General features: G+C 38.3%; 1 protein-coding gene across 5 annotated transcripts in view; it reads left to right on the top strand.

Annotated features, from left to right (window-relative positions):
* Nucleotides 1–27,944, top strand: part of LOC150087015 (microtubule-associated serine/threonine-protein kinase 3-like) — a 912,052-nt gene that overhangs the window by 818,808 nt on the left and 65,300 nt on the right. For all 5 annotated transcript variants that reach the window (XM_090372902.1, XM_090372903.1, XM_090372904.1 and 2 more), the window contains one exon: nucleotides 3,480–3,631. In XM_090372902.1, the coding sequence (XP_090229028.1) occupies nucleotides 3,480–3,631 (152 nt within the window). The remainder of the gene's footprint in view (nucleotides 1–3,479; nucleotides 3,632–27,944) is intronic.

The raw sequence follows: 27,944 nt of genomic DNA, 5'->3' as shown, positions 1-27,944 counted from the left end.
GGAACCACTGGTTAAAGAAGTAATACAGGACCATTTGGACCTGCATGCAGTTATACTGCATTCACAGCATGGATTTGTCAAGAAGCAATCTTGTATAACCAATCTGGTAGGTTACTTTGATGCAATGACCAAGGAACTTGATGTAAAAAATACTTTTGACATCATATACTTAGATTTCAGAAAGGCTTTTGATACTGTTCCCCATAAAACACTGCTGTGCAAACTGATATTAAGGGGAAGGGATGGTTACGTTAAAGAAGACATAGAGAGTTGTTATCAATTGGCACTGCTCCCCATGGATTATTAGTGGAGTTCCCCAGGGTTCATTGCTAGATCCATTGTTGTTTTTAGTATTTATCAATGATTTTGATGGAAGTATATCAGGCTTAATGTCTAAGTTTGCTGATGTTACAAAGGGTGGCAGGATCATTAACAAAATTATTCAGCGGGGTGAGTTACTGCAACAAGAACTGGACTTGGGACTGGCTAGAAATGGCAATTGAAGTTCAACATTGACAAATGTAAGGTACAGCCAGGCCTCGCATAACACAAGTTCGATTAACACAATTTTCATTTAACGCTATTCGAAAAAATTATACCACTTTTCACTTTACATGATGCAAATTTCCAGTTAACACAATCTTTTTTTTTTTTTTTTTTTTACGCAATAGTTAAAAAAGATTTGAATCGCGCGTTAAGCTTACCGCGAGTCGTACAGGCAATAAACAAACATTTGGCTGCTGCCCGCCTAGGTGTGTTCCATCAACCATCGGAAGAAGACGTGTTACTTGTTTGTCTCCTGCTAATAAAGTCAATGCACAAATGCATAAAAATTCAAATTTTTAAATGAGCCAGATGAAAATGTTACCGCGAAGGAGATAACGGTAAAAGAATTAGATGAAATCTTTCGTAACCCATAGAACCTCAAACAAAAGGTTTGAGGTTCTCTGCGATATTTATTTCGCCAGGGCCCAGAGAAGATTGTTGTCGGCTATTGCAAATTTATTGATGAAAAGAGAAAGTCAACACTGTTCAAATATTTCTGCAACAGTCATTTCTTCATTGTGTATTTTATGTCAGAGGTTCCCAAACTTTCTCGTTTCACGGTACCCTTAGTGTCTCAATAATTTTCTCAAGGCGCACCCAGGCCAAAAGAAATACCTAACAGTTCCATTTAGTAGTTAGGTCCAAACAACTTAATAAGAAATATTGAAACTGTGAACTACCTCGAGCTAGTAGTTCGCACGGTGTCCAACAGATGTCGAGTATCGCTGTGTTTCCCTCGAAAATTTAAAATATTCCGCGGCGCACAGTTTGTGAACCACTGTTTTATGCAATAAACAACTACAAAGTTACAATGAAATTGTAACTTCATTGTAACAACTACGAAGTTACAATGAAATTGTAACTTCGTAGTTGTTTAATTCCATAATTATTTTCATTATCTTTTACATTGTATACAGTTAAAAAGTTATTTAAAAGGTATTTTTAAAATTCTTTATGGACATTCCAGAAGGTCAAGGACCAATTATAATTTTTCCTATTGATTATTATATTCGATTAATGTGTTTCCGTTTTGCGCGATGCACTTGCGGGACGAATTAATTGCATTAATCGAGGCCAGCCTGTAACTTATCAACTGTGTAGTACTACGCTCAGGGTAGTGGAGATAACCCCAGGGGCTCACATCTGGTGAGTATGGGCTTGGCACACCCAGGGTCCTGAGCTGAATATCATCATTCTTCTCTTTCTTGGGGATTCCCTTCTACTTTTGTCTCTCTCTCTCTCTCTCTCTCTCTCTCTCTCAGGGTAACTTGGGAATTTTTCTTTTGGCTGGTGCAGCATAAGCCTCAGACTTCCTTGCACCATATAGCTCATATAGATAATAATAATAAAGAAAAATACCTGGGGTAATTGTGCAGTCAGACATGAAATTATCTCAGCAGTGCAGTCATGCTGCCAGATTGGTGAGGGGAACAAAGGGGTGCTCTTACCAAGAAAGGCTTAAGTTCTGCAAATTGCAGCATCTGGAGAATAGACACCTGCAAGGTGATCTGATTGTGGTGTTTAAAGCCTTGACTGGATTGAGTAAGCTGAATGTTAATGATACTCTTCCACTTGCTGAGACTTCACACATGAAGAAGCATAAATTCAAGTTAAGGATAGATGATTGCAGAATAGATGTGTGGAAGTTTGCTTTCAGCCAACGGGTGGTTGATTGTTGGAAAAGGCTTCTATTTGTTGTTGTGGAAGTGAATGGGTTGAGTAAATTCAAGGGAGAACTAAACAAATTCTTGGAGGGTACATATGGGGTTAACGGGGTTTTTTTTTCCCCCTGCTATACAAGCTTCCTTTCTTGCATCATTTGCCATTATTACTGCTACTACTAATAATTATAATTAACCCATCGGTGTTTATGCATTAATCATTGGTTCAATATTAATGGCTAAAACATTCTCCACATTCATAAATATAGATCTTGTTTTACCCAAATTGTTTTAGAAATAATAACATATTTATGTTCTTGGTTAGTCATAATGAGAAAAAACATGACTCTCTGTGACCATTATAACTTTTTTCATTGTAACTTCGTAGTTGCACACCACTCCTCAGGGCCTGCTCTGATTGTGCATCAAATGATTGCTTTTCTATCTCAAGATTACCCACCAGTCATGCTTACTAAGCTCTAAAGAAAATATTCTCTTAGTTGCTAGGTTTGCGGTTGGTGCTTTGGCTAAAGTATGGCAGATTGATCACTACAGGAAGAGTTATCTCCTCCTTTTGTTTAATTATATAAAATGTTTTTTTTTTTTTGTTTTGTTTTTTTTTTTTTGTCTTGATTATTATTTATTTGCTTATTCCTTTATTATTTTGGAAAACCACATTAATATACACAAACAAGTTTTATGACTATAGCTTTATTTTTTCTCTTTTCAACAGTTTTATTTTTTGTTTGAAAATTAACTTGTAAAAAAAATGGCATTTTTCAATATTTAAATTTCTTATTAAAAATTAAAACAATTCATGGCACATACTACAGTGCATTAAGAAAAGAAGAAATAATGGTACATGACAAGCAAAATTTAAAAAAAAAACTGTTTCTGAGTAACTGGTGTTTTTTTTTTTTTTTTTTTTTTTTTTGTTCAAATGAAGGTGCAATACTTCCTGGGTAAATAAACTAACCACCGAACATTAAACCAGAACCTCACTTTTAATCTTTGTATTACTCATATCTTTAATTTGGTAATAAATTGTTTTGACAATTTCACTCTGTCGAAAGATATTTGAGAACGTGTGCTGCCAAATTTTAGGAGTTAATAGACTATAATTATAAGTTTATGTTTAGTATTCTTTTTTTAAAAATTTCATATGCAAGGCTGTAGTTTAAATCTTACCCATTGGTACACTGGGCTAGATCAACTTATTCAAAAGCACACTTATTCTTCTAAATGTTAACTATTGCTTGTCTCTTTCAATAGCATCAAGGAAAAGAAGATTATTATAGAAAACCATATAACAGATCAGATTCTAATCAGTCTGACCATTCTGATAGTCCATTATCCCATATGGGCAGTTTAGCAGAAACTCCTGAGGATGGAACAGCAAAGGATATGTTCTTGCATTTAGATATGTAAGTATGTCTATGAAAATAATTGATGTAAATGTCCAAAATGTGATTTTTTTTACTTTAATGATCAAATAAGAATGATTACTAGATATTAGATGTCATTTTTTATGTGCTGCAAATTGAAAAATTTAATCATTTTCATAAATTGCCTCAAAACTGTAAATGTGTTTTCAGAAGTGCTAAACATCTGTAAACTTCAAAATAGAATTTTTCAATTGCTGGGAATTAATGACCAGAATTTTTTGTTTAATCTAGTTATGTATACATCACTCTATTCATACCACGTTATCATTATATACTCTGGGACTAGTTCAGTACACTGATCTAATAACAAATAGCACCTCTGTTAGCCCTCAGAACAGCCTCAAGTTGTTAGGGACCAGTTCAGTACACTGATCTAATAACAAATAGCACGTCTGTTACCCTCAGAACAGTCTCAAGTTGTTAGTACATGGACTTGGAGTATTGAAAGCATTCCTCAGGGATGATGGCCTGTGCTGAAGTCATGGTAACTTGCAGTTACCTTAGGGTATGTGTGGCACTAGATCCATCTCATCTGTACAGTTATTCAATGAGTGAATAGACCAGTGAATTATTATTATTATTATTATTAGCCATAAGGTGCAAGAAAGCCTGAGGCTTATGCTGCACCAACCAAAAAAAAAAAATTCCGTGTTGCCTTGAGAGAGAGAGAGTGAGAGTGAGAGAGTAGAAGGGAATCACCAAGAAAGCAAGAAAAAAAAATGATGATATCCAGCACAGGACCCTGGGTTTGCCAAGCCCGTACTCACCAGATGTGAGCCCCTGGGGTAATTAAGTCACCTTCATGCTCCTTGAACCATTTATGAATGATCTGTGCTTTGTATCCTGTTGCAAGTAACCATTACTGGAATAAACTGTGGTCATGAAGGGATCCAACTGGCTGGCAGCAGTGTTCAAATAGGCTATGCAGTTCAGACCTTGATCACCAGTATCATGCGAATTAAGTACCACAAAAACAATTCTCACATTATCACACTTCCACCACCAGCTCGCAATGTTGACACCTGGTAGGATAGATCCACTAATTCATACTGTGGTCCTTCTGTCAGCATGAAAATTTTTTTAAAAACCAAGATCTTCATCAGACCAATAACTTTTTTTTTACTCAGATGTCCAGTTTTGACATTCCTGTGCCAGTGTACCCATTTATAGGACACATTAGCTTTTAATCTCATAAATAAATAAATGGGTTTTTTTTTTTCATACTCATCAAAGAAGCATAGTAATTTACTAGAATAACATCATAGTGCAAAAAAGTTGGGTAGAACTGTGCATAATTATGGATATTTATAGGACAAATGTTATCAGTATGGAATGTTTTTTTTTTTTTTTTTTTTTTGTTAGTTGTTGGCACATCTGCTTCTGTGGCCATAATGCACCTCCAAAAGTTTTTACATTTTACTGTGATCCAAGGGATTCGAACCCGCGACCTTTGGGTTACCAGGCAGGCACTTTACCCACCTGGTTAGCCCGGTCGGCTAGTATGGAATGTATGTATCATTGGAAGTATTTTAACCAAATGTGCAATTAACTAAACATTAGGAGTATATAAATATGCCAAAAAAATAATTTTAATTCAGTTATAACACCAAATTTTTGAAGAATTTAACAATAAATAAAATAAATTTTCACAGCTGTTTCTGAATTCAATAGGGGAAAAAAAAAACAATGATTGATGACTCACCAGTTTTCAGTGAATAGAAACTGGTGAGGTTGTCTGCTTCTATACCCCAAGTCTGACCCGGCACCCTTAATGCCACTGTTTTACTCTTTTACCTGACTAGGTGTGGTGTATATGTAAGAATGCACAATTCTTTTCAATCTTTATCAGCCTTTCAGAGAATTTTTTTTTTTTTTATGTAAACCCCAAACACGAGAGGTGTTAGAACCTATAGTACTAAGTACCGTGCTTGGGTTGGAGGTTGAGAAGACGAAAAAAGATATTTGTTGATATTGGACTTGAACTTCTGTAGACTGTAATTTTCAGGAAATATGTATGAAGGAAGGTTGTTCCAGAAAACGGCAGTTGAATGAATAAACGAAGAAGATGAAAAGTTGGTTCTGTGAGTTTGAAGTTGGACAGCAAATGGATGTTGGCTGGTGGCGGCACGTGTTTGGACTGTTTTGAAAGAGAGAGCGGGAATTATAGAAGCCAATTCAGAAGAACAGTGCCCGTGGAAGTATCTGTAGAAGAGGCATGCAGCAGAAACAGTACGTCTGTGAGACAGCGAGTGGAGAGACTCTGTTAGAGATGAGTCATTAATTAACCTAACTGCCCTCTTCTGAATGGAATCAAGAAGCCTCAGAGAGGTTTTGGGGGCACCACCCCAGATGTGGGAACAATATTCCATGGCAGGGCGGATTTGCGATTTATACAGAGTGAGCAGCTGTTTGGAAGAAAAGTAACGCCGAGAGCGAAAGAGAAAACCAAGTTTTTTAGATGCAGAGGAAGCAATATTTGTAATGTGCTATTGCTAAGAGAGATTAGAAGTCAGGGTAATCCACAAAAGAGATATATCATTTTGCCTAGAAATCGGAGTGTCACTAAAGATAAGCATAGGAGCAGAAGAATCCTTTTTGCAAGATATAAGACAAGACTGAGTTTTAGAAGGGTTAAAATCAACTAGGTTGTCTTTGTCCCACTGGAGAATTACCTGAAGATCGGCATTTAAGGAATTGGTAGCAGATTTTCGAGAAGTTGAAGCTGATTGAGCAGGGCAAGGTTTCTCAAAATGGAAAGTGGAATGCAATGTGCTATCATCGGCAAAACTATGGATAGGATTTCCAGTCAATGGAAGGTCATTAATATAAAAGAGGAAAAGAGTGGGGGAAAGAACTGAACCTTGGGGGACACCAGCATTAGTGGAGAAGTTAGAAGACAGAGAGCCATCACCCTCAGTGAGCAATCAGAGATAAAACTGGATAACCAATTACTAAAAACAGTTGGCAAGCCATAAGATGGAAGCTTGTTTAGAAGACCTTTATGCCAAACATGATCGAAAGCCTTTGAGATGTCAAGCTTGTGTTTCACCGAACCTTTCCATTGAATTAGTCCGTAAATGTGTAACATAAGCCAGGATATCACCAGTGGATCGACACTGACAGAATCCATACTGGTGATCGTTGATCAGACGGAAGGTTTCTAGGTAGTGGCTGGATATGAGCAAATTTCCAAGCAGAAGGAAAAACACCTTTGGAATAAGAAAGTGAAAAAAGGCGGCAAAGAATAGGAGTAAGTTCAGGAGCACAGGTTTTGAGAACAAGTGGAGAAATACCATTAGGATCTGGAGCTTTCTTAATATCAAGATTTGGTCTCCGCAAGAGCTGGTCTCCACTACATGTAACAATGACCCCTGTGGAGCTTATTAGTAACAGTACAATATACCACTCCCCAGGCATCATTGTTACCTGTAGTGGAGACCAGCTCCTGCCAAGATGCTTTCTATTGCTCCCTAATGGTGTCCATGTATCCATTACATTGGAGAACCTATAATTTTCTCAAGCAATGTCAATTTCTGATTGTGACATGGTAGCACAGGCTCTTTGAAATATTTTCTGGCCTGACACACCAATTTCCTTGGGTTGTTAGTTCTTCATTCATCAAAAAACAGCATTTCAAAATGGTTTTCTATTAGCAATGGCTATTTTGTTGGCTTTGTGGTTGGTCTTGGAAATCGTAATAGCACTTCTTCAGGTATGTTTTGAAGTTGGATAGGCGAATCATCTTGAAGCTTACTGGCTAAGATTGGACAGAAGTAATTCTTGTTGGCTTTTTTTGGGTCAGAATCACAAAATGTCTCTGTGGATGGGAGTAACCTGATCCATGGAGCAACTAATAGAGAACGTAATCGCGTTTTAGTCCGAAGAAATCCATGTGTCATTGATTCTATTTTGAGTATTTGGTGACAAGGTGAAAGGATTTTCAGGCTGGTTTAGAACTTGAAGGTTTCATGCAATTACAGCCACTCCCCGACTTACATAAGGGTTGCGTTCCCGGAACTCTGCGTATGTCGGAATTTCCCTAAATGCTTATTCGGCACTCACAAATTTGATTGAAGCAAAAAATAAATGTTTGACTAACATGTAAATAGAATTATTTATTCTATTTTTTTATCTCATGCGCAGCAAAAATTACACAAATTTCAAAATTATAAAATTACAGAACGAGAGAGGAGACAGGCTTAATGTCAGCAAGTTTTACCTTTTGAGCATCGTTTCCAGAATTAACTCTCTAGCTGATAAGCACGCCGCTGCAGAAGTTGAGGGCTATGGAGATTTAGAAGGGGTTTTTTCCAACACATCACAAAATTTCTCTGCAGCTGCAGAATCGGCACTGACAACTTCACCACACACTTTAATGTTTTGGAAACTAGTGTGATGCTTGAACCTATTAAACCACCCATTGCTTGCCACGAACTTGGCTTGGGGTTCGCCGTACTTATCCTTAATGTCTTCATAAATTCTGAATCTGATTTTCCATCCATATTATTAATAGTTTTTTCCATCTTCGATATAGCACCTGAATGCTGTTTTGTGTAATCACTGTTGATCTTAAATGCGTTGATCCTTTAACATGTTCTTTTATACATGTACTGTCCCTTAAAATAGTATTCACTGTTGAAGCAGTGAGACCTAATTCCGTGCAATAGATGACAAACTTTGTCCTGCTTCAACAGGATAATTAATCATCTTCCTTTTTTAAATCAGTTTTGTTTCATTTTCTAGCACGGCCAGCACTTGCACTTTCCATTGGTCCCTTCACCATTGTAATAAGTAGATAAGAATAAAGAGAAAATTCTGAAAATTTATTTATGTTTTTTATATGATTGAAGATTTCAGTGAAGGTGAACTCATTTCACCATAATACCAAAACGTAAAAACCCACAGAATTCCAGTTATTGGTGTTATCGCAAATGCAATAAGATCGAGTTTACCAGAAAGTGCAAATTGTTTTTATTGTTTTATGGTAGTTACCTCCAGAAATGTGTTTTAGAAAAATATCACAAAGGTGTTCAAAATTGTTTCTTATAACGGAACATATGATAACGATGATAGTGTAGTGCAGTTTCCATTATAAAAATGACCATTTAGATAGATAAATAGTTTAGTTATATAGCGAAAATTTCAACTTCTGAGGTCTTGGAACGAATTACCGAAAAAAAAAAAAGAAAAAAAGTGTTATTGGGTTCACATTATGAAATTTTCACGATACCTCCATTTTATTCCTATGGCATGCAAAATGTTTCCACAATTTTTTTAAGTTTGCACTGGCCAGCAAAAACTTACATAAACTCGAATTTAACCAACACAAAACACCTGATCACTACGATCAGGTGTTGTGTTGTGCCATAGCAGGGAACAACAATTCACATCCATAGCTGTTAGGAGGTTAGCCCCAGGAGTGTGTCAAAAGCATCTGAATCAGTTTATCATGTTGAAGATGTCTTCTCCAGTTCTGCTGTAAATAGAGAAAAGGTGCAGTGAACCAAGGGCAGAGGTTATCTGTGCACAAGTACTGATTTCTGAGCACAAAGTTGTAATTTTATATTCTAACAGCAACTGCTGCTGCTCAGGGAATCCTGTTTGACTTTTAGGTTATTCTATATGAGTTTGGGTTGCCCATATGTGAATAGGGCTACTGTAACCTAATTATATCAATGCATTCTTCTTGAGTTCTGAGTTTTTTCTGGTCAGTAAGTGTTCATGCTCACTGCCAAAGGGTCAAGTTACAAGAAGCTTCATACCGATAGTCGCAAAAATGTACCCAAAAGCCCCCCCCCTCGTGGTTCTATCCTGGGCTAAATACAACCTTCCTCCTGATGGGCCATGGCCCATTTAAAGCAAAACTGAATGCACTCAGAATAATAGAAGGGTCCACATGCACCTGTGGAGAACCTGAAACCTGGCAGCATATTATGCACGACTGTGAATGCTACGAAGAACACAGAAGTAGACTTATAACTGAGATTGAATACTTGCCGGAAAAATCAAGAGTAGCATCTACTGGATTCAGAAGATGAATACAAAGCCCTCAGCCGATTTGCACTTGACGTCTTCAATAGAGGATGAACAGAAATAGCCATCCACAAGGAATAGATGACCACAAATAATAAATAAAGGCAAACTGATAAAACATCAACACAGGGGAAAGGATCGCAAAATACTAAGGTGTAATATGCAGCAGAATAAATGAAACAGCATCAACCTAGGAACCAATGGGAGTGGCACCAGCCAGGATGTCGTCGCTCCCAGGATGAACCCACACACCTAGAAAAGGACTAGGCCCCCACCAACATGTCATCATCGGACTGCACTTGCTGGAAGGCACTGCAAATTGCCGCAATGGCGAACTGGGCGGGGCTCCCTTGCCCAGCCCACTTTCTCTCCCCATTCCTGGTGGGGTGAGGGGATGGTCTTTCTGCCCCCTCCCCACCCCACCACTCCCTCTTTTCCCTCTGGTGGGGCAAGGGCATGCCCCACTGGGTGTACCTGTGGTCGCCTTCCCTATTGACCCCATATTTCTGTCTTTTCCCCCCAGCCTTCCATCTCTCCCCCCTACTCTACCTATATCACTAGCGAAAAGCAAATGCCCCACACAACAAAAAATTTTAAAGGCGAAACTTGACACACTTGCAGCCTCTTTCGTCCTAACTAGATTCAAGCTTTTATTCCCCCCCCCCCCTTTTTTTATATATATATATATATATATGTAAGTCCTAGCAAATGAAATCTCAGGAAATTAGGTGGCAGGACCTGCCAGAGTACTTATCTAAAAATACTGGTGTACCTGGTCTGCCTCCACGGGGCCAAGTGTGAGCAACATTGGACCTCAATAGGGGTCCAGCGGCTAAACAGCCAGATGAACAACACAACACTACACATGTACAATATCCATACACTTTTAAATCTCTGGCCTTCCCAGCGAACTGGTACACCCACAATGAAAGCAATGCAGAGATGGGGGAAACCCCTGGTGCCTTAGACCCTAAATACACTTTACACTTTGTGCATTTATTTGCATTAGTTTGAACTCAATGTTTAATCAAGAAGGGCCTATTATCTATAATTGGTTCTGCTTTGGTACATTCGTTTTGCTTTTATATACACAGCATAATTTGAATCCCTGATGGAATATTGGTGGGGCATCTTAGTAGCTTTGCAATTGAAACAAGAAGGAGGTTCCTCTTTATTGGGACAGGTAGAGAATTTGTGGGTATACTGAGCACAGTGGCCACAGATTGACTCTTTTTGGTTACAAGTATGTGTTCATATTTGAGACACCAGTAGCACAAATGACTGGCATGTATTCTCTGAATTGGTGGCATTCCCAGCTGACACTTGCTAGTTTATTACCTTCCAGGCATTATAAGAAACCTCTATTATCCAGTTCACCGAAGCTTTTGATTTTGCATTAGTGTTATATTTTGGGTTGGCATATACATCGAATTCTTCTTCTGTGATATATTTGTTAGGTTTTTGTGATATTTCCTCTTTTTGATCAAAAAGAATGATAGATGATCCTTTCCTCTTTGTCATTTCAACTTTTAACCTTATGGCAGATATGTGTGGATTTGGAAGAACTTGAAGGCCTCCTCCACGGTGGTGGTTTCAATAATCCAGACATTCTTGTTTTACGCATATTCTTAATCTTGAGTTTCCTCCTTTGGTCCTTGAAACTAGTTGTGAGCACTTCTTTTACACTTTGCTTGTAAGGTGAGATTTCTGCTTCCTCTTCTGAGCTTGTTTGGATCATTTCATTTTGGTAGAACTGTAGATTCTACATCTGTTGTTTCTGTCCTCAATGCCTCAGCATGAGAATAGGGACATTGTGCCATTTTGTTTTCCCCATTCTTGAATGAGGGTTTTCAACTTGGCATTCAATCTCTCATTATTGATAGGTAAATGGAGAATAATGCCTTCCATTTTAGACCAGATTTGAACAATGTGAACACTCTGGATCGAACTGTTATTCAGTTAGTTTGTGTAGCCTTGTACTTCTCTGGAACTTCTGTTAACTTTAAGAATTTGTCAGTAGGAGTACTATGAAGTGTGTCATCTTTATCAATCATATCATCGGCCTCACCCTCACTTGAGTCCTCAGTACCATGCTGTACAGGAATGTTTCCAAGAGGTGGAGTCTCTATTCCTGATCTTGAAAACTTCATGCATTTCTTCTATTTAGCAGAGATCGCTTGTACCACAGGCTCATGTGGTACCTTTGCTGGAACTATCTGTATGTTTTCTATCAACATAGTCAACATTGTAGTCTGACCTAATGATTAAGAATACCCAAATCTTCAGATAAACGAGAATGTTTCGATAATTGAACAGTTCCTAGCAAAGTTCACTAGTGCTGTCAAAAATCTAAAAAACGATGGGTCACTCACACTTCTACACCACATAGTTGCCAAGAAAATCGCCAGCAAATATATGGCCTAATTTAGATGGGGGAGTGTGTTGGGTAATGATCAGGGGGAAAGGTCAGCCAAGATAATACTTGTCCTGCAAAGCTCTGACAACTTTTGTAAGGATTTTTGATGTCAATGAAAATCGTGGTGCAAAGATTTTTTTTGACCAGTTGAATAGTTTCAAAATATATGTCACCCATGTAATGGCTACAGAGATCAGGGAGGGGGGCCCATGGCATGAAATTATCTTCACAAAAATATGCTGCAGAGGAAAACAAATCAGTGGAGTGAACTCATCCCCAAAGTTACATAATGGGGGATTCAGTCCCAGTAAAAGTATGCAGGATTTAAGACAAGGTTACTGCTGATGTGTAGTGGTCACTCTCAGTAATGACCTGTCTATGGCATGTTATAGGTCTTGTGGCTCCAAAGTTCCTCCCAACTCTGTGATGAAATTTTGTGACATAGTACAGACTTAGTAAAGGCCAGAAAAGTGTAAATTATAGTTTAGTCTGTGTAGGTAATGTGTTATGTTGGTCTGTTCTTCATCTAGCCCAGTGTTTCTCAACCTTTTTTTTATTATCGCCCCGTAAAGGGCTTTTTTTAGACAATTTTTTTTCCTAATCCCTAATCACTCCCAATGAAATTTTTAAACAAGAAAACACTATACATACTCTTTTTATTCAATGAGATCCCTGAGCCTGATGCTTCTTAGCTAAAAGTTCAGTGTTCAGTATGATGTGAGTGAGTTTAATTCTAATGTCTCCTCTTGAACATATATCAGTTTTGTTTCTTTCCTTTGTTAATATGTTATTTACTGAACTAAAACCACTTTCAACTATATAAGATGTTGGAAAACAAAGAAATACTTTGGCCGTTTCAGACAACATTGTTAGATAAAGAAGTTTAGTTGTTTTTGATCCTCACAACTCAGCCATTCCACATTTTTCAAATTATATTTGCATTCTTCATTACATTTTAATTCAATGAGTTCTTCTCGAATTTCTTCACTAGCAGACCCGACATTGCATCCAGTTGGATCTAACATCCATGGCTTCACTTCAAAAGAAAATAAATCTGAAAATCTATTTTTCATTTCACCTTTTAAAGAACACAAATGATCTGAATAATTCTTAAAATCAATTCTCGGTGAGAGATTCATTGATTTCAGCTAACTCTTGCATACCATGAAATTGTTTTCTCATTAAATTTCTTTCAAATATTTCCAGTTTTTCAGTGAAGGCTTTTGATATGCGTTTGCAGTCTATCAACTGTATTCAATTTCCCTTGAAAGTGAAGTGATACTTCATTAAGTTTTCAAAAAATCCAAGCCATATATGTGTTGTTTTTGTGTTTGCTGATCTAGTTTTCTAAATCTGTCTCCTTCGCTTTTTAAAAAACTAATTATCGTATCAAAAAGGTTTACAAATCTTGTTAGAAAGTTTCCTTTAGAAAGCCATTTGATTTTTGTGTATAAAAGAAGCCTCACATACTGTTCTTCATTATCAACACAAAATTTTCTGAAAAGGCTATCATATTTGCTATTGACTTTATTTTATTACTGGTTTAATAACTATACTGAGAGAGATTGATAAAGAACTGGACTAATATTTTTTGCAACCAGATGATGATGTCGGTGCACAACGCAGGGTACTGCAAGAACTTCAGGACATGCTTCCTTTAGGTGGGCTATAAAACCTTTGTCTTCCAACCGTGAGTTAGCACCATCAATGGCAGAGGATACCAAATTTTCCAATGGTACTTGTTTTTCATCAAACCATGTTTTTACAGCAGCAAAAATGGATGCTCCAGTACAGTCAGTTTCTATAAATTTTACAAACAGCATCTCTTCTTGCATTTTACAATCATTATTGAAATAACGAACATATGCCATTAGAAGGGTCTTATGTTAGTAACTGTGGATTCATCAATCTGATTAAAAAAATTTCTCGTGTTTAGTTTGTCAATTAGCTGCTCTTCAGTGTTAACTGACATTATTATTATTATTATTAGCCATGTGGTGCAAGGAAGCCTGAGGCTTATGCTGCACTAGCCAAAAAAAAAAAAAAAAATTCTCAATTACCCTGCGAGAGAAGGGAGGGGAATCACCAAGAAAGAGAAGAATGATGATATCCAGGTGAGGACCCTTGGTGTGTCAACATCTCATATATTAGTCTTCAAATTGCTCAGTGGCAATGCTTTTAAAATATTGAAAGGATTTTGATGCATCACATTAAAATTGCAATCTCTAATGCGAGTTGTACAACAGTCTCAGCAACTGTGTGAGCTGAGCACTACCAGTTTTTGCAATGATTTATGCAATTTTATAAGATGCAGTCATTCCATCATCATTTGTTTGTTTGTTTTTCTTAAATAAGGAAGTAACTGTGTTATGTTGCTCAAAATTCTGTTTTAAATTTTTAAAATATTCGATATGTTTACCAACTTTATCAGGATATTTCCTTTTTAAGTGATTTAAAAGTCTTGATGGTTTCATGGCCTCGTTTGAAAAGTAACTATTACACATAAGACACATAGGCTGTCTTGAGTCAAATGGACTTTCAATAAAACCACAAGCTAGATATACAACCAAATACTGTTGACACTTTTTCTTTTCAGCACTTGATGATGATTGATGATGGGTTGAATAACTACAAAGAATTAAATAATAAAATATAAAATATTTTTATTTAACTCTCATAGTCTCATTACTTACAAAAGCACTATGGATCAAAAATAAACAACTTCCACAAGAAAACAATAAATCAATACTAATTGTCACTTAGAAAGTAGAGGCAATAGACTGAAACATATCCTCATCCCCTCCATACCTCATATATTGACCAGTGAAACAAAAGAATAAATAAATAAACCATGGCCACCAAGGTCGCAGCTGTCGGAAAGGTGCAAACACCAAGGATTGCAAAGACATTACCTCTGAAAGCACTTAGGCATTTAATGTCTATGAAAAGCAAAGGTGGTTGAATTAAATCATGCCCACTATCATCCTTTTATAAAAATTTCTCGCTCACTCCTAATATAATATACCTACGAGGGTGGTTCAATAAAGAATCGCCCTGACCTAGCTGCAGAGGTGCTAGCCTGTTGATTCTTGGCACAGGTTTTAGTCCTTCTCTACATAGCCACCATGCAGATTTACACATTTTTCCCATTGATGGATGAGGCTACAGATACCTTTTTTGTAGAATTGGTGAGGTTGGTCTTTGAACCATGACTCTGCTGCAGAAATGAGTGTCTCATTGTCAGGGAAGTGGGTCCCCCCCCAAGAAATGATTTGAGGGAAGGAAACAAGAAGTCCGATGGTGCAAAATTGGGTGAGTAGGCTAGATGGGGCAGTATTCATATCCACAAGTGGCCACTTGTGTTGTTGCAGTTTCAGAAGTTTGAACTGGGGCATTGTCTTGAAGCATTCTCACACCTTTGGACAGCATGCCGTGCCTACATGGTTTGATTTTCTCCCATAATTTTGTAAGTTGGCATAATAGGCACCTGTAATTGCTCTACTTTTTGGCAGGTAATCAGTCATTATCACACCTTTCTCGTCCCAGAACACTGTCAGCAAGACCTTTCTTGCTGACTGACGCTTCGACTCTTGCCTTCTTGGAGGGGTGGGAAACCATGATGTTACCATTCCATGGACTGCTTTTTATTTTCAGAGTCAAAATGGTGTATCCAACTTTCATCCTGAGTGATTAGATGAGAGTAAAAGACTTCCTCATTTTTTTGGCACAGGGCTAACAACTCTTGTGATTTCTGTTGTCGATCAGCCTTCTGGAAACCAGTCAATAATTGGAGAATCCATCTTGCACTCTATTTCCCTAAATGGAGTTGGTAATGAATTACTGTTTCAACAGAGCCCACACTAATCTTTACCTCCTGGGACAATTCACGCACAGATATTCGGTGATCTTCCATGATTAATGACTCCACTTTTCTGATCATGCTGTCATCAGTGGCTGAATGGGGACGACCTGGAAGTACTCAGATTCTACCGATGTCTGACCACACCTAAACTGTCTATGCTAGTGCTTCAGAATGCCATAGGATTGGGCTTCATCCTTACATACAGCAGTCATCTCCTCGTGGATTTCTTTAGGACATTTCCTCTTCAAGAACAGATAGTGGATTACAGCTCTACCTTCAACTTTGTCCATGATACTACTTCATCACACGTTCAGCTCTGTAAGAGAAAAACAAATTAAGATGCAGGGCTGAAATTTTACACCTTTAGTACCGAGATATATATATGATGCTACACACAAAATATCATGACTCTGCATTATGTGGAAGTAGGTGAGGGAGATTCTTTATTGAACCACCCTCGTATATGTTAAAAATCAGTTGTCTCAGGGGAAAAGAAAACCCAGCGAGAGAGAGAGAAATTAAATATTAAGGAATAAGATGTCATCAGGTAGGGTTTGAATTTTGGAGGATCACAAACCATTGTAAAACCCATGATTTTTTCACCCTCCCCCCAAAAACCCAATTTTTGCCCCTTTTGAAAATCCCTGTAGCCTGTTTGCCATTGGAAGACCAAGGTCCACCATTGCCCATTCTTTACCACATGGAGGTTGGTTAGGCAATAGGATCACTTAAGCTTCTAGCAGAGTGAAACTAATGCAACCTGGGAGGGTCTCCCTGCTTATTCTAGCAGGAAGGACAGGAGAGGGGAGAGGTTATGCCCTTAGTTAAGAAGCATGTTAAATCTATGGCAGTGTATTAATTCGACATGGCCAGTGCAATGATGAGTCAATTTAGTGTGATATAAGCACTGAGAAAACGAAAATGAGAGTAAGTATTCTATAGGCCTAGTGACTGTGACAAGCATACCAAACAGCTTTACACTGAAATAGAGTGGGCCAGAAATCCAACTGTCTCATAATGGGGAATTTTATCTTTCCACATGTTGACTGGAATTTGTGGTGTGGTCACTTACACATCACTAACAAGATTTTTGTGGACTTATGGGATGAGCCTGTTTTCTATAGCAGCATGTTATGAGAGGCAACAAAAGGAATCTGGTTATGAGTTTACCTGCAGATCTGTAATGATTCTTCAGACGTTACAGATCTGCAGGTAAAAGGCCCACCGAGTAGCCAGGTAGCACTGATGTGGAATTTACTTAAAGACTTAACTACTGTCAAGGGTTATTAAATTCAACTTTTAAATTCTCTTCAACAGGACCACTTGCAAATTATAAATGGGATGTGTTCAGTGAAATAATCATAGAAGCTGCTAGGCTTTTTGTACCAACTAAGAAATACTCTTCAAGGTATTGTCATATGACACTTATTAGCTATACGGTGCAAGGAAGTCTGAGGCTTATGCTGCACAAGCCAAAAAAAATTTCCAAGTTACCCTAAGAGGAAGAGTCAAAAGTACGGAGTTGTTAAAATTAAAGTATCCCTATGTAGAGGTCTCTGGAGCGAGTTCTAAGACTCGTGCTGAAGAGAAATTTGAACAACAGGTACAATAAAGAATGCACTCACCGTTTATTGGGGGAAAAAAATTAGTTACAAAATTTGTTACTGTATGGCGCGCAATTATCTTAGTTACGATTATGCAGATAACTTACGTTATTTGCATAATCGTAAGTTATTGCCACAGCACCACTACTCAGCTCTACTGTACTGTATAAAAGCAAAGCAGTCTCTTCAAAATCATACAGTAGATGTTTGCCTGCACTACAGCAGCAATGCCAACAACATTGCAGGAAAAGGCATTATTAGTGAAGCTGTACTATCATAACAGCAACAATGCAGCTGCGGCTATCAGAGAATTCCGGCATCAGAAGCACATAAGGCATGGGGCCATGACTATCCACAAAATGATTTGAGAAATTTGAAGCTACAAGACATCTTGGTGTTCAACCAGGTAAAGGTCGAAAATGAGTGGACTCCTGTCATGTTGAAGATGTGGCTATGGCTGTTGTGAACTTATCAAGGCAATTTCCATGTGGTAGCACAAGTGTGCCAGCTGTTTCTCGTGAAGTGGACATGCCGTATTCCACTGTAAGGCTAGTAATGCATCAGGTGTTGCAGTACTATCCTTACAAGATGCACATACTACAGCAGCTAAAGCATGGTGATGCAGATATTCGTTTCACATATCACTTCAGTTTCTGGTGCAAATGACAGTGGATATCATCACTCCAAAGGATGTTCCACGGAACATCCTTTGGAGTGATGATGTCCACTTCTGCTTAAATGGACAAGTGAATACGCACAACTGTCACATTCGGGCAACAGAAAACCCTTGAGTTATCCAAGAGGTCCCATTGCATTCTCCAAAAGTGACAGTGTGGTGTGGATTTACAGCCACATTCATGAGCGGGCCATAATTTTTTTAACAGGTAACACCGACTGGACCCGCACCTGTTCCATCACTGGACAGTGATATTATGAAATGTTGGCAAATTTCGCAATACCGGAGCTGCAACAACACGGGTGCCTTCAGGATACCATATTCATGCAAGATGGTGGTGCACCATCTTGCATGAATCTTTGGACACAATGGTGGATGTGGATCCACCATTGTGTGGTGGATCCACATCCACCATTGGGTCATCAGCCGTTGTTTTCAGACATCTTGGATCACCGGCCCTCGCTCCATGCGACTTCTGGTTGTGGGGTTTTTGAAGAACCAGGTGTATCGGGAAGGATGTCAAACTCTGGCAGATCTGAAGGACAGCATTAGATGTCATTTTTTGACTATTCCAGTTGACATGTTACGTTCTGCTGTAGAAAATGCTGTTCTTTGAACGGAAATTGTTGTTGACCAAAATGGAGAACACATTGAACAATTGTAGCACTGTTCAAGTGATTTGTATTGCCATACAGTGACAAATTTTGTAACTATTTTTTTTTTTTTTTTTTTCCAATAAATGGCAAGCGCATTCTTTATTGTACCTATTATCCAAATTTCTCTTCAGTGCAAGTCTTAGAACTCGCTGCAGAGCCCTCTACATAGGGATACTTTAATTTTAACAACCCTGTAGAATGGAATCACCAGGTTAGAGAAGAATGATTATATCCATCTCAGGACCCTGGGTGTGCCAAGCCCATACTCACCAGATGTGAACTCCTGGAGTGCATCTAAATTATCAGGTAATATAGAAGCCTATTGTAGATATAAACTAGTGCGTAATCAAGTCACAAAGGAGATTAGGCAAGTTAAGGCAGATTACGAGTAGGCTCTGGCAAAGAATGCAAACAACATCAGCTAAGGCCTCTTTGCTTATATCACTACTAGAGGGAAAGGGTTGAATCACATTAGGCCACTTTCACTGGGTTCAATTTCAATTTTTCAATGGTTTAACTGTTGATGACCTTGCTCCGGTTGCTGAAAAACTGAATAGGTAATTTGCATCTAATTTCACACATGAAGAATTCTTTAGGAAAGGCGATGCTAGAAGTTTATCAGCAGTTTCTAACTAGGAGATAAATGATGTTGTGATAACTGACAGGAAAGTGGAAGAGAAACTGTTGAAGCTGAACATAAAAAAAAAGATGCTTGAAGTTGATGCAAATTATCTTTTTGATAATTTACATCAAAGGATGCTCTCATAATTATGGGAGCATCCTTGGATTTAGGGGGGGAAAAGGGTGGTTCCTATGGACCAGTGATGTACGAACTTATCCCTAATTCACAAAGAGAAGATCAAAAGGTATATGAGTATTACAGACCTGCCAACTTAATGTCTGTTCCAGGGAAAATAATGGAGTCATTGGTTAAAGAAATAATGCAGGTCATCTAGATAGGAATGCAGTTATATGGCAGTCACAGCATGGATTTGTTAAGGGGCAGCCTTGTCTAAATCTAATAAGTTATTATGATGCAGTGACCAATGAACTGGACAAAAATCATATATATATGCATGGATTTCAGGAAAACATTTAATACCGTTGCACATAAAAGATTGCTATATAAACTTGAAAAATGTGACATTAAGAGCAAGTTACTACTAGGAATAAAGGGATAGTTGGAGAAGACTGAATAGTTAGTTATCAGTGGACACTGTTCTTTGTGGATTAGTGTTATTAGTGGAGCTCCCACCCCCATGGTTCATTGCTGTATTGCTGAGCCCATTGTTGTTTTCTATGTTGATTAAAGCATATCAGGCTTAATGTCTAAGTTTCCAGGTAATACAAAGGTTTGCAGGATGGTTACAGTAATCAAGGTTACCTACTGCGACAAGATCCATAAAAATTAAGCTGATGGGCTAAGATATGGCAATTGAAGTTCAATGGGAAATGTAAGGTTACTGCATATGGATAGCAGTAATCCTGCTACCAGCTGTGTGCTACTACACTCAGCATAGTTGAAAATGAACAAGAGCTCGGTGTAATTGTGTGGTTGGATATGACATTCTCTGAGCAGTGCAGATATGCTACCAGGACAGCTCGTGGAGTTTTGTCAATGATAAACAGTTATTTTGCTAGCAAGGTTAAGGAAGCAATAATCCATTTGTACAAGGCTATGGTTAGGACACGTCTTGACTACGGTATACAGGTTTGGAAGTCTCGTTTTACGTAGGATGTAGATCTGCTGGCAACTATATTTGTGTAGGGAATAAAAAGGGTGCTCTTACCAAGAAAGCTTCGATTCTGCAAATTGCAGTGTCAGACTGTGCACTTGTGAGGAGCTTTGATTGAGGTATTTAAGACCTTGAATGCATTGAGTAAGCTCAGTGTTGATGGTATTCTTTCTCTTGCATGGGGCCGACCGGGCTAGCCGAGTGGGTAAAGTACCTGCCCGGCAACTCAAAGGTCGCGGGTTCGATTCCCGCCTCGGGCTTGGATCAAAGTACTGCAAAAACCTTGGGAGGTGCAATATGGCCACAGAAGCCGATGCGCCAACAACTACCAAATCAAACTCTCTTGCTTGGACTTATGAGAGGGCATAAATTCAAATTGAGGAAAGATATTTGCAGGATAGATGTGTGGTGATTTATGGATTAGTATTATTAGTGGAGCCCCCACCCCATGGTTCATTGCTGAGCCCATTCAAGGCCTTATTCACCTCAATCAGATCACCTCGCAAGTGCCTGGTCTCCAGAAGATGCAATTTGCAGAACTTAAGCCTTTCTTCATAAGAGGCACCCCCTTTGTTCCCTTTACCAGTCTAGTTACCCTTCTTTGTACTCATTCTAGCAACCTCTACATCCTTCCTAAAATGAGGCTTCCTGACCTGTACTCAAGTTGTAACCAGCTGGAATGAACTTCCAGCTGGTTGTGAAAGTAGGTAGTTTGAATAAATTCAAAGAAGAATTAGACAAACTGTTGGAGAGGAAGGACAAGTGAAATTAAATTTTTTTTTTTTTTTTGTTTGTGGCTGATGCTTTATAATCGTGCTTTCTTGCATCATTACTAATACGAAATCCATGCAAACCGTATTTAGAACTGTGTTAATTTCTTCCCAATATGTAGTGATCGCTGCAAATCACATTCAAACATTGAAGCAGTAGTAGTGTTTTTCTCTGCTATGGTTTCGGCTTCTTACCCACCTAAGTATAGCAGCTTTTCAGTGAAACTACATGCAATAAAATTGTCTTTAGAAAATCTGAATCTTTACCCATCTTCAAATTATAAGTATATAGTTTACACTAACTTCTATATAGTTTACCCTGACTCTCAGTTCATTATGGCAGTGTAAAACCCTCCTATAAAGTTCACCCTGTTTAAAACAAAATCAGCAGCCCGCTATTGCAAATTGAAGAACATTGTCAATTAGTGACCTTTTGTTGTATTGCAGCACATTCAGGGATAAAGGGAAATGATTTGCCTAATGAAGTTGCTAAAAATCTGTCAACTTTAGCATTAACCTCTGTCTCTATTGCAGTTTCTGATTATAAGCTCATCATATAAGCTGCATGCCTTGCACAGTGGAAAGAGATGCGGCACACCCAAACCAATAATAATCTTTATCAGTTGAAAGAGGACCAAAAACATTGGAACTCCAGCATTCAGACAATGAAAGGAGAAGCGGTACAGCCAGTGATTCTCCTCAGTGTCTACACTGTTCAGTCAAACATATTCTGATTGACTGCCTTCACTATCAACAAGAAGAGAATTCCTTCATTTTCTGGCTAATCTCCAAAAAATTATGATATTACAGCATATTACACTTGCTGGTCAAATTGTAAAAGTTATGCGAAAATGCCCAATCTTGATACTGTCATGCTGCTGAACACGAAAATCACATTAAAATTTGTTTTCAAATTACAGTTGGGGTCTCATATTAGCGAGTTACTTTACATTATCAACTATGGCTCTTGGCAAAACGCGTGGTAACACCACAGTTTCAGGACCCCCACACTCTTTAGTTTTAGTAAAGGCACATGATGCAAAAAAGCAAGCTTTTACAGCATCAGCCCAAAAAATAAATAAATAAAATAACCCTTCCTATTTCACTGATCCATTTGTTCCAAATGTTTGTCTAGTTCTGCCTTGAATTTATTTAAGCTATCAACTTCCACAACAGCAGATGAAAGTTTGTTCCAGCAATCAACCACACGTTGGCTAAAGGCAAACTTCCACGCATGTATTCATCAACTGTCTTTCCTCAGTTTGAACCTATGCCCCCTCAGGTTTATAATCTGAGCAAGAGGAAGAATCCCATCAGCATTGAGCCTGCTAAATCCATTCAAGGCCTTATACACCTCAATCAGATTACCTCACAAGTGCCTAGTCTCCAGAAGCTGCAATTTTGCAGAACTTAAGCCTCTCTTCATAAGAGCACCCCCTTTGTTTCCTTCACCAGTCTAGTTACCCTTCTCTGCACTCATTCTAGCAACTCTACATCCTTCCTAAAATGAGGCTTCCTGACCTGTACCCAAGTTGTAGCATGAGCATTGCCTTCTACAAGGGGATAATCACCTCCTTATCGCTGCTTGCAAAATTCCTGTGTATCACTGACAAGACCCCATGATCTACTCTGGCAGCCTGTCTGCACTGTTCAGAAAACTTCATATCTAACTGCACAATTTCTCCCAGGTCTTCATTCTCCACTACCCAAGTGTAACACCATCTAGTTGGTACATTTCTGCATTCACACATGAGGAGTTATTCAAGGAGGACGGGGGGGGGGGGGGTACTGCTACCCATATGCAGTAGTTTGCATTTGTCAACATTAACCTTCAGTTGCCACTTCTCAGTCCATCTGCCTAACTTTTCCAGATCCTGTTGCAGCAGCATACTGTCATTAACAACCCTGCCAACCTTCTCATTGTCTGAAAACTTGGCCATTATCATTGATAAATACAGAAAACAACAATGGGCCCAACATGGACCCCTGAGGGACACCACTAATAACATTAGTCCATATAGAGCAGTATCCATTGATTACCACTCTGTCTTCTCCCACTCAACCATCCTTTCATCCATTGTACCAACTTGTCCTTAATACCATACTGCTCCAGTTTGTACAGTAGTAGTCTTCCATGTGCAACAGTATCAAAAGCTTTCCTGAAATCCAAGTATGTGATATCAAAATTATTTTTGTCATTCAGTTCCTTTGTGACCACATCATAGTAAGCAATCAGATTGGTTAGACAAACCCATGCTGTGTCTTAACTATTACCGCAGTCTTGTCTAGATGATCCTGCAATGCTTCTTTAGCCAGTGACTCCATTATTTTCCCCGGAACACAAGTTAAACTAATAGGCCTATAGTTACTTGTGTCAACTTTTGAACCCTCATTGTGAATTGGTGATACATTTTCACACCTCCAGTCCATGGGGACCTCCCCTGAGTCAAAGGAAGCTCTTTATGACTAAGGGTTTGCTTACTTCCTTTGCCTCCTTTAATATAATTCAACAATTTCTCCTCCACTTTTCTCTCAGTTATTACAAAATCATTTAACTTATTGTTAGAGTTTGATAAATATATGGCCCTGTCCTTGAATGACTCCTCATGTGTGAATGTAGATGCAAAATACTCATTTAGTTTGGCAGCTATCTGAGAATGATCATCTACAGTCAAAGAATTGATATCAAGTGCACCAATCCACTTCATCCCCTTCCTTTTAGAGTTTATGTAAGTAAAGAAGCCGTTGCTGTTTCTCTTTGCATCCTTTGCCAAAGATTTTTCATAATCTGCCTTCGGTTGCCTAACATCCTTTGTAACTTGATTACAGTCAAGTCCATGATTGTAATACCATAGGCTTCTGTGTCGCCTGACAATTTATGTGCATCCTATGCATTTTTCTTCTCTGCCATAAGTCTCATTAGTTCATCTGACATCCATTTAGGCCTAAACCTAGAGCAGTATTTCTTAGTTGAAACAAAAAGCGTAGTAGCTTCCAAAATTACTTCCTGGAATGCTTCCCAAATTCTAAATGTGGACGCATTCAAGGAAGTAATTTTGGATGCTACTAGGCTTTTTGTTCCAACTAGGAAAAAATCTTGTCCATGAAAAAAAAATCTTATCACATGATCGGCAACTGTTGCCTTGCTCTGCATCATGTGATAAGTTGTTGTCCCCTCAAATACGTCTTCAACTCTGTTGCAGTAATCCCTCAAATACAACTAGGTACTGGGTGATTTGTTCTCAGTTAAGTTGCTCTCTGTGAGATTCCTATTTTTTGCACAGTATTTGTGTCATGTAAGATTAATATGCCCCGTAATTTTGTGAATAGTCCAGATAAATTCTGTTACGTATGTGGAGAAGTCACGTTAGCTTCAAGAAAGCATCCCTTAACTCGAGTCATAAAAAAGGCCTACTTCTTGTACTTTGAGTGTAAAATAGGCAACCAGGTCAAGAACTAGGCTCCACATATATGCTGCACTACCTGTTCATCAAAACTCAATGCATGGGTGAATCGAAAGGGACGTTTTATGCCTTTCACATTTTATGGCATAAAACATCCGAAAGGGACATTTTATGCCCATGATATGGAGGAAGCCAACAAATCACATCACAGTTGATGATGTGATTTGTTGTTCTCTCTTTTTTTCATTTACGTCTTTTAACCTCTTTATGACAACCAAGGATTGGAGATCTGCATTTCTACTTCCTTGCACTCGTTTTAAAATCTGTTTAAAATATTTTCACCCCATTCCCCGCCTTAGTTCTTTTTAATGCTTCTTCCAACCTAAATTTAACCACCATCTACCAAAAAAATTTTTTGCAGATTTATACAAGGTGAGTACCGTTTATAAGCATTTGCTATTCAATTTTTTGTCAGATTTATCACGGTATTATAAGGTTACTATAATTTCACTATCATCACCAACTGTTATTTCTGTATGGTGCTACCTATTAGAAACAGGATGACGTGGTGACATACCCAGATATACCACCTGCAATTCATATTGTACCTCACAGTGAAGTACTACTTATTTCTGACCCACTCCATGATTTTTTCTGTACACTCTGATAAAGATGAAGACACTGATGAACATCAGTGTCTTCATCTTCATCTATATATGTCTTTTATAAAACTTGATATACATGTACATGAAGAAGTACAGCAGCTGTCTACCTCAAGGGATCCACCATTTTGTCCAAACCTTTATCCTTCTGAACCACATAAAATCACAGAAAGTGAGCTTAATGGGGATCCTCACTGGGGATCTCGAACTGGCGAAGAATAAGGCCTTTTGGCATCAAAGCTACAACAGAGGAATCTTCTAGATCATTCTGTGAAAGTGACATTTCATACTCAAAATAAAGACTATAATAATTTCTATCAAACAGAAGGTGAGCTCATTGTTTGTAAGGATGTTGATGGTCTAATGGCAGCATTGAACATGAGGCACATTCCTGAAGAATGGTGACTATTTATAGATGCTTCCAAGGTTAGCCTTAAGGCTGTATTATTTCACAATGGAAATATGCTCCCTTGAATGCCTCTTGCATATGCCATCCACAAAAAAGTAACATACACAAACATGGAGAACATCCTCCTAGGTGTACACAATCAAAAGTATGAGTGGCAGATATATGGTGATTTAAAGGTAATCACTATTTTATTAGGACTACCAAATGGTTACAGTATTGTTGCTTTCTCTGCAAGTGGGATAGTCTTTCCAAGGATATGCACTCTATAGAAAGGAGTTGACCTTAACAAAAATCATTAACACCTGGAATGAAGAACGTAGCATTTGGACCTATGGTAGATCCAAATAAAGTTTTGCTTCCACAAAAAACTGAGGCTTATAAAAAATTTCATAAAGGCGTTGGAAATGAACGGTCCTGCATTCATATATACAGGCACTCCCAGACTTACTTAATACTCGACTTCTGTAAATTCGACTCTACGTAAGTTTTTGGCAGCCAGTGTAAACATAAAAAAACCGTGGAAACTCGTATTGCATCCCATAGCAATAAATGGGGGTATTGTGAAAAATCGCAATGCGAACCCAATAACACATCTTTTTTTTTTTTTTTTTTTTTTTTTTGATAATTCGTTCCAAAACCTCAGAAGTTGAAATTTTCTAAGATATATAAGTATAAGTTGTATAACTAAGCTATTTATCTCTCCCTAAAAGGTCATTTTTATAGAGCACTACTCTTTCCGTTATAACAATCAATTTTGAACGAACAGCTTTGTTGATATTTTTCTAAAGAACATTTCTAGAGGTCGTGACTGAGCACCTCCGTAGCCAGGTGGGAAGGAGCAGCAGTGCATAGCACACGCTTCTTGATTAGACCGGGGTTCGAGCCCGTCACCACCAAATACGGAGGATGCGGAAAGGTCAGGGAATGACCACCGCATATCTCGGAGCAATATGGCCTTAGTTGCTAATGCTCCTAAAAACTAAAATAATAAAATAATAATAATAGAGGTCATGACCATAAAACAATTTGCACTTTCCGGTTTATTGGGCATTTCTGTTAGTGCATTATAAACGGGTAGTAAACTCGATCTTATTGCATCTGCGATAATCCTGTTAACTAGAATTGTGTGAGTTTTTACATTATTATGGTGAAATGTGTTCCCCTTCACTGAAATCTTTAATCATTTAAGAAACATAAATAAATTTTCAGAATCTTCTCTTCATTCCTGTTTACTTATTACAATGATAAAGGGAAAGCGACCAATGAAAAGTGCAAGTGGTGACAGTGCTAGGAAACGAAACAAAATTGATTTAGAATTGAAGATGAAAATGATTAAGTAAGAAACGGGACGAAGTTTGTCATCTATTGCATGAGAATTAGGTCTCGCTGCTTCAACAGTGAATGCTATTTCAAAGGACAGTGCGTGTATAAAAGAACATGTTAAAGGATCAACGCATTTAAGATCAACAGTGATCGCAAAACAGCATTCAGGTGCTATTAATAATAAAGATGAAAAATCAGATTCAGAAGCGAGTGCCCCTGAGTCTAATGGCCATTCAAGCAAAAGCAACAAGCATTTAGGAAGATATTAAAAGAAGTATGGCGAACCCAAAGTCAAGTTCATGGAAAGCAACGGGTGATTTAATAGGTTCAAGCATCATCCTGGTTTCCACGACATTAAAGTATGCACTGAAATTTCCAGTGCTGATTCTGCAGCAGCAGCAGAGAAATTTTGTAATGCGTTTTAGTTAGCATTAGTAGAGGCATATGATGCAAGAAAGCAAGCTTATGCAGCATCAGCCAAAAAAAAACCACTCCCATTTCACCCCTCCGTTCGTTCGAAATACCTGTCCAGCTGAGCCTTAAATTTATTTAGGCTATCAATTTCCACAACAAGGGATGGAAGTCTGGTCCACCAACCAACTACCCACTGACTAAAGGCAAATTTCCGCACATCTGTCTTTCCTCAGTTTGAATTTATGCCCTCTCAGGTGATTATGCTGAGAAAGAGGAAGAATCCCATCGGCATTGAGCATGCTCAAACCATTCAAGACTTTATACACC

This window comes from Mastigoproctus giganteus, chromosome 4, assembly GCF_048544385.1.
Source record: "Mastigoproctus giganteus isolate SK-2022 chromosome 4, ASM4854438v1, whole genome shotgun sequence".
Taxonomy (NCBI): domain Eukaryota; kingdom Metazoa; phylum Arthropoda; class Arachnida; order Uropygi; family Thelyphonidae; genus Mastigoproctus; species Mastigoproctus giganteus.
Note: the sequence above shows the minus strand (reverse complement) of the source record. Positions and strands in the feature narration are given on the sequence as shown.